Source organism: Octopus bimaculoides, chromosome 4 (assembly GCF_046866305.1).
Source record: "Octopus bimaculoides isolate indiv1 chromosome 4, ASM4686630v1, whole genome shotgun sequence".
NCBI lineage: Eukaryota > Metazoa > Mollusca > Cephalopoda > Octopoda > Octopodidae > Octopus > Octopus bimaculoides.
Genome location: NC_142931.1, coordinates 40,588,496 through 40,606,659, shown reverse-complemented (window position 1 = coordinate 40,606,659; position 18,164 = coordinate 40,588,496). Strand labels below are relative to the sequence as shown.

The window sequence follows — 18,164 nt, the reverse complement described above, 5'->3', positions numbered from 1 at the left end:
ACAGGAACAGGTGTCTTGTTGCAGAGGATATGCATGCTAGTGTATTCTCAACGTACAAGATGGTGGATAGAGAGAGAATAGGGACAGAGAATATAGGATTAATTGGTAGGTAAGTAGGTTCACAACAGTGTGAAGGGAGAGTAACAAACAATATAAGAGAGGGCAATATAGAAGTGAAAGCAGTGATTGATAAACAGGGACAGAGATATGGACCATTTTGAGTCTTCTCTCTTGCACAACACCTCTCTTGTGCGCAGTTTATTTCTCAATGCATTTGTACTTTGTCATGCATGCACACTTACATTGTACATCCAACAGGACATGCTAGCTGCATTTCCTCAGAATTCAGGATCCACATCTCACTACTATGTAACTCTGTTGTTTGTACACAAGCACCATACATTCTACATTTTACCCTATGAGAGAGGCCTTTTTAGTACCAACAGAGGTAATAGCTCTCTGAACTTTTTCCATCCAGTTCATACTCTAGCAATTATGATTTCATAACATCTTCCTTTACTGTTAACTAGATCTCTTTGATAACAGAAACTGTCTACTACCTTTAAGGTAGTAAACAGTCTATTTTCCATATGTTCTTAGTGTTTATTGCTCCTACACATCTGTCATAAGTTTGATTGTATTGCGCCTCTTGTGCTTTAAGGGTCTAAGTGGAACAAATTGACCCTGGTACTTATTTTAAAATTTAGTTCTTATTCTGTTGGTCTCTTTTGTCAAACTTCTAAGTTACAGGGATGTAAAGAAACCAACACCTATTATCAAAGTACACACACACAAGCACACACACACACACACACACACACACACACACACACACACACATACATACACATATCATCATCATTTAACTTCCATGTTCTATTCTGGCATGGGTTGAATAGTTTGACAAGAATCCAATGGGTCCAAGGACTGTCATTATGCACCAATGTTTGCTTCAGGATGGCTTCTATGGCTGGATGCTTTTCTAACTCCAACCACTTTACTATGGAGCTGGATGCTTTCTTTGTGCCACTATGTAGGTCACTATGTAGCTTGCAAGTCTACAAAACTGGATGAGTGGGACACTACATCCTTGATAGATGGAGGAGAGGTTGAGGTAGAGCATGTTCTTGTCGAAGAGGAGCTACATGACTACTCACACTTAGAAGATAGAATGACAATGAATTAGTGGTATTTTCAAAGTGATAAAGAGAGGAGGGAATGTAGTAAATTTATGTACTTCACCACACCTATTTTAACTGATAATATAGTTACTATTAATAGTTAGAAATTAAACAATATTAGCAATTACATATGTGATTCTAATTATCCCAGGACTTTGTCTCTAGCTCTTCTGTTAATAACACAGTTTGATCCTCCTTAATACTACCATTTATTCTGCTCCTCCTCCAGCAATAACTTTAGTAATGATATTGCTAATAATTCTTCACTAGCTAGTAAACCTGATAGTGTGTCTAACTGTAGGGATTGATATAAATATCCTTTGAATAGTAAGTGCAACTGACCAAATTTAGTATATAGATGTTCAGTTCACACACCAAATAAGTATATCAGTGCCATAGTGTCAAAATTTATATCTAGATGGAGTAATCACATACATTCTTTCAATAACAGATGCAGATTACATGATACATTATTAGGAAAATTTATTTGGGAGCTTAAAGATAGAAATATTGGTTACATCAATTATACAAACCACAGTTCTGTATGTAGAGGTGGGGCTTGTTGTATGTTATGTTACATGGACATACTTGTTATACTCAGGTATAACAAGTTCTTGTTATACCCAGGTATAACAATTGGAAAATGTATAAAATAAAAAGATAAACAAATAATAGACAAAGCAATTTTTTTTTTATACATGAAAGACCTTTCAGCTATATGATAGAATTGAGATATTTGTGAAAGTAACATTGATAGGAAACAACAATAAATAGAGAGAAGTTGTCACAAAATGGAAATCACTATATTGGAGACCACTGAGAGTGGGAACAAGAAAAAGGCTGCATGGTGTTATATATTAATCAAAAATAGGAAAATGTTGCATGGAAAGATGATGAATGGAGTGGCTGTGTGGTAAGTAGCTTGCTTACCAACCACATGGTTCCGGGTTCAGTCCCACTGCGTGGCATCTTGGGCAAGTGTCTTCTACTATAGCCTCGGGCTAACCAAAACCTTGTGAGTTGATTTGGTAGACAGAAACTGAAAGAAGCCCGTTGTATATATGTATATATATACGTGTTTGTGTGTCTGTGTTTGTCCCCCCTAGCATTGCTTGACAACTGATGCTGGTGTGTTTATGTCCCCGTCACTTAGCGGTTCGGCAAAAGAGACCGATAGAATAAGTACTAGGCTTACAAAGAATAAGTCCCGGGGTCGATTTGTTTGACTAAAGGCGGTGCTCCAGCATGGCCGCAGTCAAATGACTGAAACAAGTAAGAGAAAATAGAAAGAAAAAATACACAAAGGACATAGACATACTCATCCCTCATCAATTATCAACCAAAAGTCATCATAATTTTGACATCTTAATAATATTGTTCAATTTGGTGACATCAACCTCAAAATGCTGCTGGAATATAAATGAGCAAACATCAATGACAGAATGAGACAACATATATGATGCACACTTTTCAGAAAAATAGCAATTAAAATCTTCCTCCTTCTTATAGGTGGAGCTGAGACTTACTTTAGGCTAATTTTTTGGCTGGCATAATCTACAGTAGGCTAATTTTACCCCAAATCCCCATTACTATAGCTGACTAGTAGTACTTTTAATTCACCAAACTCCTTAATAATGTTACTTACTCAAAAGTCATAATTATAATTTCAGTATTATTAAATATTTTTTTCTTTGGCCAATCCCTCATCAACTTCGTCAAGTTTCCCTTGAAGAGGAAAATAAGAGTAGAGAGGGAAGTGTTGCCTTCTAGCCAGTTTGCTAAAAGGTTGATGTGAGTGGCAAGAACGGTATGAATGAACAGACCTGCCCTAAGAATACGCCTGTAATCAGAGAAAAGGCACCTACCCCAGAAGACAGGGAACCCATGGTTTTATGGGGCTTTTCCATGAACAGCCCTTGAACATCTCCTCCCTATTGAGTATTATACATTATTAAAAGTTTTTTTCTTCCATTATGTTAAGCCTCTTTACACACAAAACCCTCAAGACATACACTCACACACATACATCTTTTGTTTGTCTTGTAATGTCCATAATGTTTTTCTTAATGTAAACCTTTTGTGGTCAATAAAGAAATCATCATTATTATTATTTAAGATGGCGAGCTGGCAGAATTGTTAGCATGCTGGATGAGTCATTAGCACTCTAAGCAAAATGCTTAATAGCACTTTGTCCATCTTTATGTTCTGAGTTCAAATTCTGCCAGATCAACTTTGCCTTTCCTCAAGTAGCAGTTGAGTACTGGAGTTCATATAATTGATGAGAACCCCTCCCTCAAAATTTCAAGCCTTCTACTTATAGTAGAAAGGATTATTATTATTATTATTATTATTATTATTATTATTATTATTATTATTATCATTATTACTATTACTATTATTATTATTATTATTAAAATTATATAGGACTGAGGTAACTCCTCCAGAAGTTATACAGAGATAAAAATTAGAAGAGTGCTATAGTTATCATGTGAAATTGCTTGAACGATATTTCGGCATCTAGCATGCCTCCCCCTCCTCCCCCTCCTCCTCCTCCTCCTTCTTCTTCTTCTTCTTCTTCTTCTTCTTCTTCTTCTTCTTGCCATATATTTGGTTTTGCACATAGTATTGTTCTAGAGAATGTCTGTTAAAACATAAGTAAAATAGAAGTTTGTTTTAAATGTACTTTGATTATAAGATGACAGTAAAAGGTGTTTGCTGTTATGTACATTTAAAAGTATTTTGACACTGTTTATGGATTTAAATATTTTTGAGATTTTTGAGATTACATAAACAATATTTTATATAGGGTATGGGTAATTCCCATGGGCACTATTCTTTGAATTGCTTCCATTTTTGGATTTCCTGGTATCTGAGCCAGGTAGCAATCAGATTATGGGTCTATAATTTTTTAGTTTATTTGTTTCTTCATTTTTTGGAAGTAGAACTGTAACACCATTAACTAGCCAAGAGGGAATCGTACTAGGTTGCTGCAAAACATTGTAAATTTTTGTTAGCAGTTCATGACTCTCTGGGAAGGCATTCAACCAGAAGTTAGGAATTTTATCCTTTCCTGGAGACTTCCATTTGCTCGATTTCCTTTCAGCAGATCTTACATCCTCTACCTTGATACCGTCCCACTTTTGCTCTTTTAAGGAGTTTAAGTCAGTAGATATTCTATCAATCAAAGAACCCTTTTTATTGTGCGTTTTTTTCTTCTTCCAAAATTTTATTCCAAAATTCTTGCACTTCTTTTGATAGGAGGGACTTTACTCTAACTGATATTTTCCCTATCTTGGTGTAAAAAATTTTGGGTTATCTTCAAACATGTTGTTGTCCTTGTAGAACCTAGTGCTCTTTTCATACCATACTATGTGTGCAGCTTTAGCAGATACCTTTTGCTTGATAGTTTCTATGGTAGTATCGATGTCAAGTATGGTTTTTATATTATACTTTTTCTTTAAGTTTTGGATTTTTGTTAGTTTGATATTCTTGTCAAACTTAAGGTTTTTTTAAACATTCTTTGTCAGAACTAAAATTTCCTATTTGGATATGCTCTTGCCAAACTAGTCTCCTCACCACAAATTTCAGGCTTGTGCCTATTGTAGAAAGGATTATTATTATTATTATTATTATTATTATTATTATTATTATTGTTCAGTAGTTTTATTTTTATAACGTGCTTTCACTTCACTACCGAGCGCAGCTCTGTGCGCCTTGGGTATGTGCTGTGGTTTGCTGTGGTGCTTTTATGTTTACTGTATTGAAAGTGTTTTGCGTAGGATGTGTGCAGTACCCAGTAGTGCAATTTTCTGTATGTTACATATATTTGTAAGTCCTGGTATTTTTGTTATGTATTTGTCTGAGTATTTTTTTATTATACCTGAGGCACCTACTATGATAGGAATTGTTTCTGTTTTTAGACTCCACATTCGAGTTATCTCTATTTCCAGGTCTTTGTATTTTGAAAGTTTTTCCATTTCTTTTCTAGAAACGTTGTCATCTGCTGGTATTGATACATCAATTAGAAAGCATTTTTTTCCTTCATGATCTTTGACAACTATATCTGGTCTATTTGCCTTAATTTCTCTATCTGTGTGTATTGGCATATCCCAGAGTATGGTTGCTTTCTCGTTTTCTGTGACCTTTTCTGGCGTGTGTTTATACCATCTTTTTTCTGTTGTTATTCCATAGTGTTGGCATAGCTTCCAGTGTATATAGGTCCCAGCTCTGTCGTGTCTGTGAATATATTCCTTCTTAGCCAGGACTGGGCAGCCAGAGATAATATGATTTATTGTTTCTTGTCCATCTCCACATATTCTACAGTTACTTGTTATATTTTTTTTCATTATGTGTTTTTGGTAATTTCTGGTGGGGAGGCTCTGGTCTTGTGCAGCAATTAAAAATCCTTCAGTCTCTGCTTTGAGTCCTGAGCTTCTCAGCCATTGCTGGGATTTTTCTCTGTCTATTTCTTTCGCATTTAGTTTAGCCCAGTATTTACCATGTAGGGGCTTTTCTTGCCATCGTTTTATCATGGTCCGTTGCTGTTCTAGTTTTAGTTTGGATTTCATTTGTTTTATAGCTTTTGTTGTTTCTTCTTCTTCTTCTTCTTCGTATTTGTTAGGTAGATTGATTTCTTGTTTGTATTTGTCAGCTTCCTTAAATACTGAAAACAGTTTTTTGTTTTGCTCGTGTTTTGTGGCTATTTGTATTAGCTTCCCTTGCTTCTGGAGTAGGTATTTTTGCAGTCCTATGGTGGTTATTTTATAATAGTTTTCTAGCTGTATAAGACCCCTGCCACCTTCTGTGCGTTGTATATATAGCCTTTCTATGTCAGATTTTGGGTGGTGCATCCTATATCCTGTCATTATTTTTCTTGTTTTCCTGTCTATTTTACATAGTTCGTTTAGTGTCCAGTTAAGGATGTTGTAGCTGTAGCTTATAACTGGGACAGCTAAAGTGTTGATACCCATTATCTTGTTTTTAGCATTGAGCTCTGTTTTTAGTATTGATCTAACTCGTCTAAGGCAGTGATCTGACAGAATAATTAGCATGCCAGACAAAATGCTTCAAGGCATTTCTTCCAGCTCTTTACATTTTGAGTTCAATTCCAGCTGAAATCAACTTTGCCTTTCACCCTTTCAGGATTGCTAAAAGAAAGTACCATTCAAATATTAGGGTCAATGTAATCAACTTACCCTTCCCTCAAAATTGCTGGCATTGTACCAAATTTTGAAACTATTATTGTGGAGTTTTTTTTTAGGGTTTTTTTCCAGGTTGGTTCTTATTATTTGGTTACTTTTCTACTTTATCAGTAGGCTACAACCAGTTTGCTTAAATATCAAACAACATCCTCCTTGCCTTTTCCCTTCCTTTTAGTCAATCTGATCATTGAGTGCTTTGCATAATATTTTAGTTGTTCCCAATAAGCAAACTCTTTACAATAGCTCTGTTTCACAATCTACTTCAGATTGTTATCATTATTTATCTTTGATAATGCTTCATGTAAGAATCCCTGTAGCGTGTCAACCAGATGATATCTAGGGCAAGTATTGTCATTCAGTGGTGGTATTTCACAGCTATAAAACGGTATAAAATTAATTTAGACTATATATAGAAACAGAAATTTAAATAAGGTATTTTTTAAAAATGGATATATAAAAGAAGGGATTTCAGAATTAATAATTTGACATGGCAATGATAAAAATTTACATAAAATGGCAGCTGTGCTGTTAAGGACAATTGTTTTGAATATTTTAAATGTTGAGTTTACCACATATGCTCTCAAGAAGTTCATTTACATCTTTGTTTATAAATCCAAGCACACCAGTTATAACTGGGGTTCTTTGTCTCTTCAGTTGCCATATTGCTAAAGAGTATGACAAGTTTGCAAAGTATTACAGAGACATGAGTAGGCATGTTTTGTTTTTAAAATCTTTAACAATAATATCTAGCCAATTTGCATTTATAGTTTATGGTGCAGTCTGTGTGGACTGTAAACTCCCATAAACCTTTGCTTCAATTACTGATAGAGGATAGTGTTCATGTCAGCTTTTAGGATGTTGTGGTTCATTGTTTCCATAGTGTCCAGTGAATGCATTGGCCAATCCAATTGCCTTGCTTTATACTCAGCTGAAGCCAAAGTAGAGCATCCTAAAACTATATGGTTTATTGTTCATCACCAATTCTGCATTTTGGATCTGCTCCATTTTTGAGGATGTTTGCTTTGTAGTTTCTTGTAAATAAGCTCTGGTCTTTGGTAGCAAAATTGAATCCTTCCATTTCAGTTTTTAATCCTAAGCTTCACAGCCACTGATGGGTTTTGGTTGATCAACATCAGCATCCAGGGTGCAAGGTCAGTATTGACCATGTAGAGGTTTTTGTTGCCATCTATCTTTCAGTTATAAGCTCCTAAGACTTTGCTTTAATTCTGTGGATTCTAGCTGCCTTCATGGTAGTAGGTCAGCTGCATTTAAAATTTCTCTACTATTGATTCTTAGTTTGTTTTTGTATTTTTCTGCCTCTTTCTTTATAGAGTCTCTTGTTTTCATGGTCTTTTACTATCATCATCCAATCTCTGAGTTTTTAAAGTATATTTGTAGGCTAATCATGACTGTTTTATAGGATAATTCAGATTGGGTGTGTTGTTTCCCACTTCTTTTCTCAGCAGGTTAGACAGTTACATCTACTTTAGGGTGGTATATTTTCTTGATAGTGAGAAGTTACTGTATTTTCCCATTCATTCTCTGAAGTTCAGATAATCTCCAGTTGATGACATTGAAATCATTTTGCACTACAGGTACAGCTAAGGTGTACTAAGCGTTATCATGATTTTTAAGTTTGGTCTAGTTTTCAGGACCAGCCTTGCTCTTCTGTAACACGCTTTCCAGAGCTTTCTCTTCATTTGAGTATGTTGGATTCCATTGCCATCATTTATACATAGATAAGTGCCATCAAGATCTAGATAGTGGTGTCTGGGTCAAATTTGGTGGATGATGTTGTAGTGAACTTTTCCCTCTTGAAAGTTGCTTTTGTGTATTTATCAAGTTCAAATTCCATTCCTACATCATTGCTAACATGCTTTACAGTTGTTAAAAGTCCTTCTGATTCTTGATCATTCTTAGCATATAGTTTCAGGTCATTCCATTGTTTATTCCATTTGTTCTTTCTGATTTCATTTACTCTCTAACAAGCTTCTTCTTAAGTCATTCTGCATGCACTCGTCCAGTGCCCAAGTATTGCTGACCTGTGGGTTTATGTCAAACAGCTGCTGTCGCATGTTGGACGGATCCATAGTGAGGATTGCTCCGCCTGCCTCCTTTAACCAGGAGGGGAAGGCAATTTTCATTTGTCTGGTGGCTATAGCGAAAGAGATGGTATAGTGGACCCGTTTGAAAGGGCTAAATTCAGACACTTTCCTCTTTAGTCAAGGCCTCATCAACTTTTTCAAGTTCCACCTGAAAAGGAAGGTGAGAGTAGAGAGGGAAGTGTTGTCTTCTTGCAAATTTGGTGAAAGGTGGGTGAATGTCGGGGAAAATGGCCAGTATGGATGGACCAATTTTGAGATTACACCTGTAAAAGAAAAAAATGTATAAAAGGAGAAAGGGCTCTCGCCCTGTTGACCAGGCACCCGTGGGTTTTTTCCATGAGTAACCTTCAAAGCGCCTCCCCCTATTGGGAGTTTTTACTTGTTATATTATTTTTGTTATCAAATGTTTACGTGGAACTTTTTTTGCAAAACCCTTTGTTTATCATCTTGTGTTATTCTTTAATGTTTTCTATTTATATTAGCCCTTGTGGCCAATAAAAAGAATTTTTTATTATTATTATTATATCAATATAATTGTACATTCATAACTATCTACTTTTTGTGTCACACTAAGGGAAGTAACTCAAATAGAATGAGAAAAACACTTGGCAGTTTTAGTAGTAAGACAACAGCAACATTGATGTTGATTATGGTGTTTGGGGAAAGATACTGAGAGAGTTATAAAAGTTAGAAATAAAATAGAGATAAAGATAAGAAGTAAAAGTAAGAGAAAATTTATCGGACAGAATGTGTGTATGTGTGTGTGAGAGAGAGAAAGAGAGTAAGAGAGGCAGGAGTAGTGAAATCAATGAAGTATTAGCATTCACAAAAGAGAGATAGTAAGAGAAGACATGAGAAAAGTGGAAGCGTGAGAGGGAAAGAGAAAAGGAGGAAGTTAGAAAAAAATAAAAGATCATTGTAAAATGATGGTGGTGGTAGTGGTGGTTACTTGTTGTTTGTAGTTATGGTAATGATAGGGTGACAGTGATGACGTTTGTTTGATGATGTAGAAGTGTTGGTTAGGTTACTGGGCGTGGGTGACGGCTCTTGTTTGTTTATTGTTAAACAGTCATCGTAGTGGTGGTGGTGGTGGCAATGACGTTGGTCTTCATTTACTTTCTCATGTGATTTTTATTATTTTTTCTCTTCACAGTGATTTAAGTTTATTAAATAAAGTTATTTTACACATAGTGGTTTACACGCTGTATAGAAGTATATTCTTTGCTAATCAAGCAAGATGTATATGGAATAAGTGAATGGAAATATAAATATCATTTTTAAATTATTACCATAAAAAATTGAATAAATTGTTTTCGTTAGTTATGTGTATTTGAATTTAAAGAAAAGTTATTAATGAAGAACATAAATATTGAGCCCATTTAATTGACTGGCCTCATGTGTTGAAAAAAATTATATTTTCAGAGGGAATCATCATCATCATCATCATCATTTAGCATCCATTTTCCATGCTGGCATGGGTTAGACGGTTTAACTGGAACTGGTAAGCCAGAGAGCTGCACCAGACTCCAGTCTGTTCTGGCTTGGTTTCTATGGCTGGATGCCCGTCTTAATGCCAACCACTTCACAGAGTTGTATCAATTAAATAAGTTGTTTTCAAGTAATTATATTCATAATTTTTATCTTTTACTCGTTTTTCGGTCATTGGATTGCAGCCATGCTATGGTGCTTTGAAGGATTCAGTCAAGCAAATTGACCCCAGTGCTTATTTTTTAAGTCTTGTACTTATTCTATCAGTCATTGTTACCAAACTGCTAATTTAGAGACTTAAACAAACCAATGCTGGTCATTAGACAGTGGTGGGGAGGCACATACACAAACACAAAATACATGTGCACGCAACAGTTTCCTCATGGTTCCCATCTACCAAATTCACTCACAAGGCACAGCTGAAACCATGTAGTTGTGAAGTGAAATTCTTAACCACACAGCCATGTCTGCACTGATGTAAATATTATTTTCCCATTATGTTTTAATGCAAATATTTTTTTAAAATACATGTAAAAGAAGTCAACAGATTTTGGTACACATTTGACTTCTAATATTCTTCATCCATTGAAAAATGCTTAGCGGCATTTCTTCCAACTTTATGTTTTGAGTTCAAATTCTGCTGGGGTCAATTTTGCCTTTCATCCTTTTGGAACCGACAAAATAAGTACCAGCTGAACATTGGGGCCGATATAATCAATTTATTCACCACCACCCCTCAAATTGCTGGTCTTGTGCCAAAATTTGAAATCAGTATTGTTCATGCATTGAAATATGTATAATATACCTACCCAAGAGAGAATTATGGAAAATAAATATTATCCACTTAATTGAAATCCTTAATAGGTATTTTTGCACTTACTCATAATTATATTGAAAAGTCATAGAAATTATTTCAATACTAGATGTTTAATCATTCTAAGATGTTTGCTAACATCCTTGGACTTTTGATCAAAAATTTTACATCCTTATATTATATTAGGAAATTGTATCATACAAGATGTGACGCATGAAATTCATGCACTTTAAAAAGCTTATTCTATAAATGAAATTTAGATGACACATTTTAGCAAGTGTATCCATTTTTTTTTTTTTTTCATTTTTTTTTTCCAAACAAGAAGGGCTTAGCTCAATCCATAGGCATATATTTATAAATAATTTTAGACTATATAAAGGCAAGAATACTACAAGCATTACTCAATGCTTGTTTTACCAATGAAGTTGATGATTAAATACCTGTTTTCATAAAATAATCATAAAAATCACTTGTAAGCAATAGTTATCTTGCAAAAATCAGAATTCAAGTTCATTGTTGACATGATAAATGATAATATGGTGTTATTTCTTTACTGCCCACAAGGGGCTACACACAGAGGGAACAAGCAAGGACAGACAGAGAGGTTAAGTCGATTATATCGACCCCAGTGCGTAACTGGTACTTATTTAATTGATCCCAAAAGGATGAAAGGCAAAGTCGACCTCGGCTGAATTTGAACTCAGAACGTAGCGGCAGACGAAATACCACCATGCATTTCACCCAGCGTGCTAACATTTCTGCCAGCTCGCCGCCTTACTAACGTTTCTGGTGTTATATTTTCTATTAAGTAAATCTTCTTGTGGTAATTTCACTTTGAAATCACTGATTCCATTTAATGAGAGAAACTCAATCTAAAGGAAGGGCTTGGTTAAGAAGTTCAGTCCCACTACATGGCACCTCAGACAAGCTTCTTTAACTCCAGTCCAACCAAAACCTTGTCAGTGGATTTACTAAACTGAAAGAAGCTTGTGTGTGTGTTGTGCATATATGGTTTTGTGTCTCCTCGTCTCAGCATTGCTTTATAGTAGTCAACAAATGTCACTATTATAGAAATGGTGCCATTCAATTCCAATCTTCTGAGGAAAACCTGTCCAGACATTATGCTGTTCAAAGAATTAGGAGATATACTGCCTTGCTTGTAAACAGGTGAGAGTTGGCAACAGGATAAACATTTGGCTGCAGAAAATCTGCCTCAGTGCAATTCATCTGACTTGTATATGAGTAGAAAAGTAGACATGAAAATGATGATGATGATGAGATATGATGAAAGTAGGTGATGGCAAGGTAGTGATGGATGAGAAAGAGAGGGGTGAATATAATGGATAATGAAAGGGAAGGTGAATTGATATGGCTGGATGGAGTACAAAGGCCAGCATTTTGAAACCAATATAGGCACCTGTGATAAATATAAAATTGGTGATGTTATATTATGAAAACTTGTGAATTTGAAGCATATAAAATTCAAAATCGCAAATATACAAGTTAAAAAAACCTCAACAAAATCTAACATCAGTCATACTGCAAACAATCTCATGACCCATTACAGCTAGCAAGCTCTAAGTATGTGCTTTGTCTGTAACGAGGACTATACATCAAAAAAGGATCACTGTAACATCACCTACTTCAAAAGCTCTTAACCTCCTCTACTCCTATAATCTCCCACTTCTAAACTAACATTAATTCTTTAGGTACTTCCCGCCGTATTTGTCTCTTATCCATCATGCACTCACTGTTTTCCATTTTATGCGTTGTCCACAAACTATTGTGTTTGAAACCTTCCTACTAAAGATTTAAGATGAAACTTCGCAAAGGTGGTGAGCTGACAGAATCGTTAGATCGCTGGGCAAAATCTTTAGCGACACTTCATCTATCTTTACGTTCTGAGTTCAAGTTCTGCCTGGGTTGACTTTGCCTTTTGTCCTTTTGGAGTCAATAAAATAAGGACCAGTGGAGTGCTAGGGTCTATGTAATCGACTTGCTGGACCAATATTAAACTTCACAACACAAGTGTGACTCTGTGGATAAGAAACTTGCTTCCCAGCCATGTGGTCTTGGGTTCAGTCCCACTGCACAGAACCTTGGGTAAATGTTTTCTACTATGGCCTTGGGCTGACTAATGCCTTGTGAGTGGATTTGGTAGATGAAAACTGAAAAAGCCTGTTTGTGTGTGTGTGCATTGCCTTGTCTAGACATTATCTGATGGTTGTAAATGAGCATCATTGTCATACAAGTGAGGTTGTTTGCAGCTTTCTGTGTAAAATATTACCTTGCTTGGAAACACATGAGGGTTGGTGAGTGGAAGAGCATCTGGTATTAGAAAATCTGCTTCAATAAATTCTGTCTGCTCCATGCAAGCTTGAAAAGTGGATGTTAAATGATAATACATTCATACCTATTTATCACTGTCATTCATCTTGGATTTTGTTTCTCTTAGCTACTTATTTCACTAGATTTTTTTTCCACTGAGTATTACTATGGTTAGATTACTTGTTAATGTTTTTACACATATAGGCTTGTCCCTTCAGGTTCCAGTGCCACATAAAAAGCACCCGTGCTAGTGCTGTGCAAACGCACCCTTGGCAGTGGCACTTAACCCCCTCTCCCATCCCAAGCACACTGTTGAGTGGTTGGCATTAGGAGGGGCATCCAGCTATAGAAGCCATATCACAATAGACAATTGGAGTCTGGACAGCTCCCAGCTGATCAGTTCCATGTCAAACCGTCCATCCTATGCCGACATGGAAAGCAGATGTTAAACAACAATGATGATGATGGTAAATGCATAATATTTGTATCTCACTATATTTTGTATTTCATAACATATAATTGGTTGTATTTCATTACTTCTAAGTGTTCACATTCTTAGACCTTATTTCCATTTAAAACAACAGTTTATATTTTAATCTACATCATTGCCACTCTCTCTCGATCCTGAGGAAATGTTACTACTACCACGATCATTACCATCATTGTTGTTTCATCGTTGTCGTAATAATAGCAGCAGCAATAATTTCACACATAGTCATTTCGCCTTTTGCAATGGGTTTCTTACAGTTTCTGCCCACCAAATCCACTCACAAGGTATTGGTCATCCCAAGGCTATAACAGAAGACACTCGCCCAAAATGTCATGCAGTGGGACTGAACCCAAAACTGCACAGTTGGGAAGTAAGCTTCTTAACCATACAGCCATGCGTGTGCCAAAGGTTGAAAAAAATTGATGCTAACAGAAATAAGCTGATGTAAAGACAAGCTATTACATCAGCTTTCCTTTGCATTAAAGTTCTTACGTCTAAGAAAGAGATTTTTTTTTTACTTTTTTCAGGTGGAATTTTTGAAAGTTATGTTCCCCCTGAAGGTGATGGTGTATCAACTTTAATTTCTACTGAGGTAATTGACAAAGTTTTTTCCTTTTTGTCTATGTTAGTCAGTATTTAGTACATTTTGTAGCTAAATATCACTTTTTATGTTGAATGTTATGCAACAGCGTATCATCCCTCATTTGTAAACAGTGTTTTTGTATCCCTTTACTTCCTCTCAGGTCTTCTTTAGCTTAATTTCTCTTATTAAGTGACCACTACCATACATAACCCTTTTACTGAAAATTAAATTTCATGCTTATTCTAGAAATGACGTTAGATATCTACCAAAAAATATAATTGGCTTTTTCTGCAAATCACATTGCCTCAATAAACTTGACATATCTCAACAGAAAACAGTTTCAAACCTGACATTCCTTGACATAAGCTAGATTGGTATATAGAACTGCTTTCTGTAATTTAAGAGTAATTAACAATTGAGTGGATATATCTACTGTAAAAAGGTTAATGTAGTACTGTAAAAGAATTTAATTAATTGAAATTACATCTGAAGGGAACTCATTAGATTTGTTGATTAATTCATGTCAAGAGAGACAAAAGAAACAACTTCAGTATTCAAATTAATTAAAAATTGAATGGAGGCGGGGCATGAGTGAGGTGTGAGTTTGACTTCTGACAAATATGGTAACAATTTTAAGCATGTTTTCTGCCTTATAGGATCTCACCTTGCTAGATCTCAGATGACTTGACAAAATAATAAAGATTGAGTAAACTTTCACTGCAACTACAAATAATGGTGATGGGACAGCCATTTCTGGTACTAATGGAAAATTATGTGATTGGTATTGACTTAAGCATGCTTCAATAGTTCTTTAGTTAGGAAGACAACCTGAAGATCTTGCATTTTTTTTGAAGCGCTACAGCTTCTTTGGAACTATCAACATAAGAGTCGGCTTGGTGTTACTCATGTTGTAGATCTTACAAAATATAAGAATGAAATCAAGCTTTCTGCCTAAGCCTAATCTTGTGCTTAGAAGTAGAGCTGATGAAACAAGGAGATTCCTCAATTTGCTTTTGATGGTAGCAATCCAAATCTGTTCTTGAGCTTTTCTTGAATCTTCAGTGTAGGATCTACTCTTCTAATATGAATTTCAGTGCAATCCAACAGTGTCAATGGAATTGTTACACCACCTGATTATATATTTTTTTAAATATGGTCTAGGTTCAGTGTTGTTAAAGTACTTTTCCAAATGTTGGTGGGAGTGTTGATAGTAAATTGAGATTTCTCTTTTCTTTACAACAAAAAAAACAATCATTTTGTGAATGGAGGTGCTAACAAAGAATTGAAAATATACCTTTATTTACTTACTTAGACTTAGGTCTGTCATGAGCCCAAAGTAACTCATGAGGCTGTAGATTAACCTGATTTCCATGGTGTATGTGACCAAGATCACTATCCTCTTGAATGGAATGCCGGTCTGTCCAGGGTTAACTCTCCAGATATTGTTGGAACTCATTTTTAACTGAGTGAATTGGGACAACTTGAAATGAAATGTTTTTGTTCAAAAGCACTACTCCCCACCTGATCTAAGAGTTGAAACCACAATCTTATGATCATGACTGCAATGCCCTAACCACTAGGCTATGTGCCTTCACAACCACCCTAATTGCCTGGCTATATTCCTTCATTTTACAGCAATAAAAATATTCATTTTGTAAACTTCAACTAAATCAATTCTCTCCAGTCATTACAGCTTCTCCATATCTACTTTCCATTTATTTTTGTTTGTCATTCAACATAATATGTTGCTTATCTTTTGTTGCTAGCAAGGCTATCACTTCCCTAAACATCCTCCCATTTATTCTGCAACTACAAGTTACACTCTTGCCATTAAGAGTGGAACTTATATGACTACTGTTAGATACCTTGGACTCTGCTTTTTATTTATCTGATACTGCCAATCTAATCACCTATATCATAAGTAGGATACCTGTAGAATATAAATGGTAAAAAAAAAGATTCAAGGCAAAAATATGTTTCTAAATATAACTTATTTGATGTGTCTGTCTCGTCTTTTTTTTTTTTTTAAGGAAGGTGCAATTAAACCAAAGAATGCTATTAAAAAGTTGAATATGAAAACCCACAGACTTTATGTTTGTGCCCACTACTGCCACAATTTTACTATGAATCCATCAGCTATAGCAAAAGGATTACAATCTAAATTTGAAATATGAAAAATAAAAACATTTACCTATCTATTTTCTGTACCATGGTTTCAAGCTATTTTAGCAAAATAAAATATTTTGCAAGGTCAGCTGTCTTCAGCGGAACAACCTAGATTTAACATATAAACACGAGGCACTACATAGAAATCATGACTTGTGCTAATATGCTTAATTTTTCAAAATTTTACCGCGCATGTGCGGTTTACCTTATCGGCAGCAAATACAAAAATAATGCCGATTTTCTTTCAGAAATTAGCCAAAAAACATTTTATCATCTATATATATAAAAATGAGAATGTGTGTCTGTCTGTCTGTCTGTCTGTCTGTCTGTGTGAATCCCTAAAACTCGAGAACTACGCAACCAATTTCATTCAAATTTTACACATGCCTTACTTAGGGTTCCAGTTGTGTTTTAGTCAAAAAAAATTATTAACTTCTTGCAGAGTTCGAGCACACGGCAACATAATATCTCCTCCACTATTTAAGCATTACGTGTCAAAAGTGAAACAAAAACACTCATGTCAAATACTTTCACTTTAAAAATGAAACTATTCCACTAACTGAAACAATCAAATTTCGATACTGTAGTGACAGATACTTTCACAGAGAGAGAAAGAGAGAAAGAGAGAGAGAGAGAGATGTATATGTATACATATAGATGTACACGTATATGTATATATATATATAGATCTATACATACATGTATATGTATACATATGTGTAGATGTATATATATATATAGATGTACATGTAATATGTACACATATATACATATATACATGCATACAGATATCTATACATATATACACCCATCACACACACATACACATGCACACAAACACACACATTAGTCATTTGTTTTCTTATCCAAAACTACGTCAAAAGTACTGAATGGATCTTTATGAAATTTGGAAATTATATTCTTTGCATAACGGCCATAACTCCCATGAAAATTCATATATTTTTGATGTTGATGAAATTTTAACCCGAACATAACAGATGAGCATTATTTAGAAAATGATGTCACACGTTATCGAGGCTACCATTCTTTCTGGATGTGCAAAAGGGGATGACGTCTTTATTCCAAGAATTCCTCTTACTCCATCAGGAGCAGACATTCCTTTTACATTCAGAAGACTACAATTCCCCCTTCGTGTGACTTTTGCCATGTCCATAAACAAATCTCAGGGTCAAACACTGTCTGTAGCTGGTCTTCTCTTGGAAGAGCCCTGCTTCTCACATGGACAACTGTATGTTGGCTGCTCAAGAGTGGGCAGCAACAAAAAACCTATTTGTATATGCTCCACAAGGGAAAACAAGGAACATAGTTTACAATGAGGTGTTATAATCACAACAGCAAGAAAGTATGTACATGATCACCTTCTTTTATGAAACTTCATTGACTTTCATATATTTATATTGATATACATATATATACGTGTGTTTGGGTGCGTGTGTGTATATACATCTCTATATATAAAGATGATGCGTAGTCTAGACGGCATTTTTAGATTTCATTATTCTCTTTAACCCGGGCAACGCCGGGTATTTCTGCTAGTTATTAATAAATCATAGGGTAGCAAAAAAATTTTAGAAATTTTATTTACTACCAGTGGTCTAGCGAGAAGAAAGAATTAGTCAATTGACTATATATTATTCATTTAAAATACAGAGATGCCTATAATAGTACATCTAACCCACTAGAAAGAGCAGCCCAAAACTCTATACCACAATTAGGGATAATTTCGAAGGAATGAAAAATAAAAACATTTACCAATCTATTTTCTGTACCATGGTTTCAAGCTATTT

At 35.1% G+C, this 18,164-nt stretch overlaps 1 protein-coding gene across 4 annotated transcripts in view; it reads left to right on the top strand.

The window, feature by feature from the left end:
- The window catches only part of LOC106880468 (large ribosomal subunit protein mL45), a 51,543-nt gene that overhangs the window by 12,881 nt on the left and 20,498 nt on the right, over positions 1 to 18,164 (top strand). For all 4 annotated transcript variants that reach the window (XM_014930403.3, XM_014930401.3, XM_014930400.3 and 1 more), the window contains exon 4: positions 14,135 to 14,199. In XM_014930403.3, coding sequence (XP_014785889.1) covers positions 14,135 to 14,199 — 65 coding nt within the window. The remainder of the gene's footprint in view (positions 1 to 14,134; positions 14,200 to 18,164) is intronic.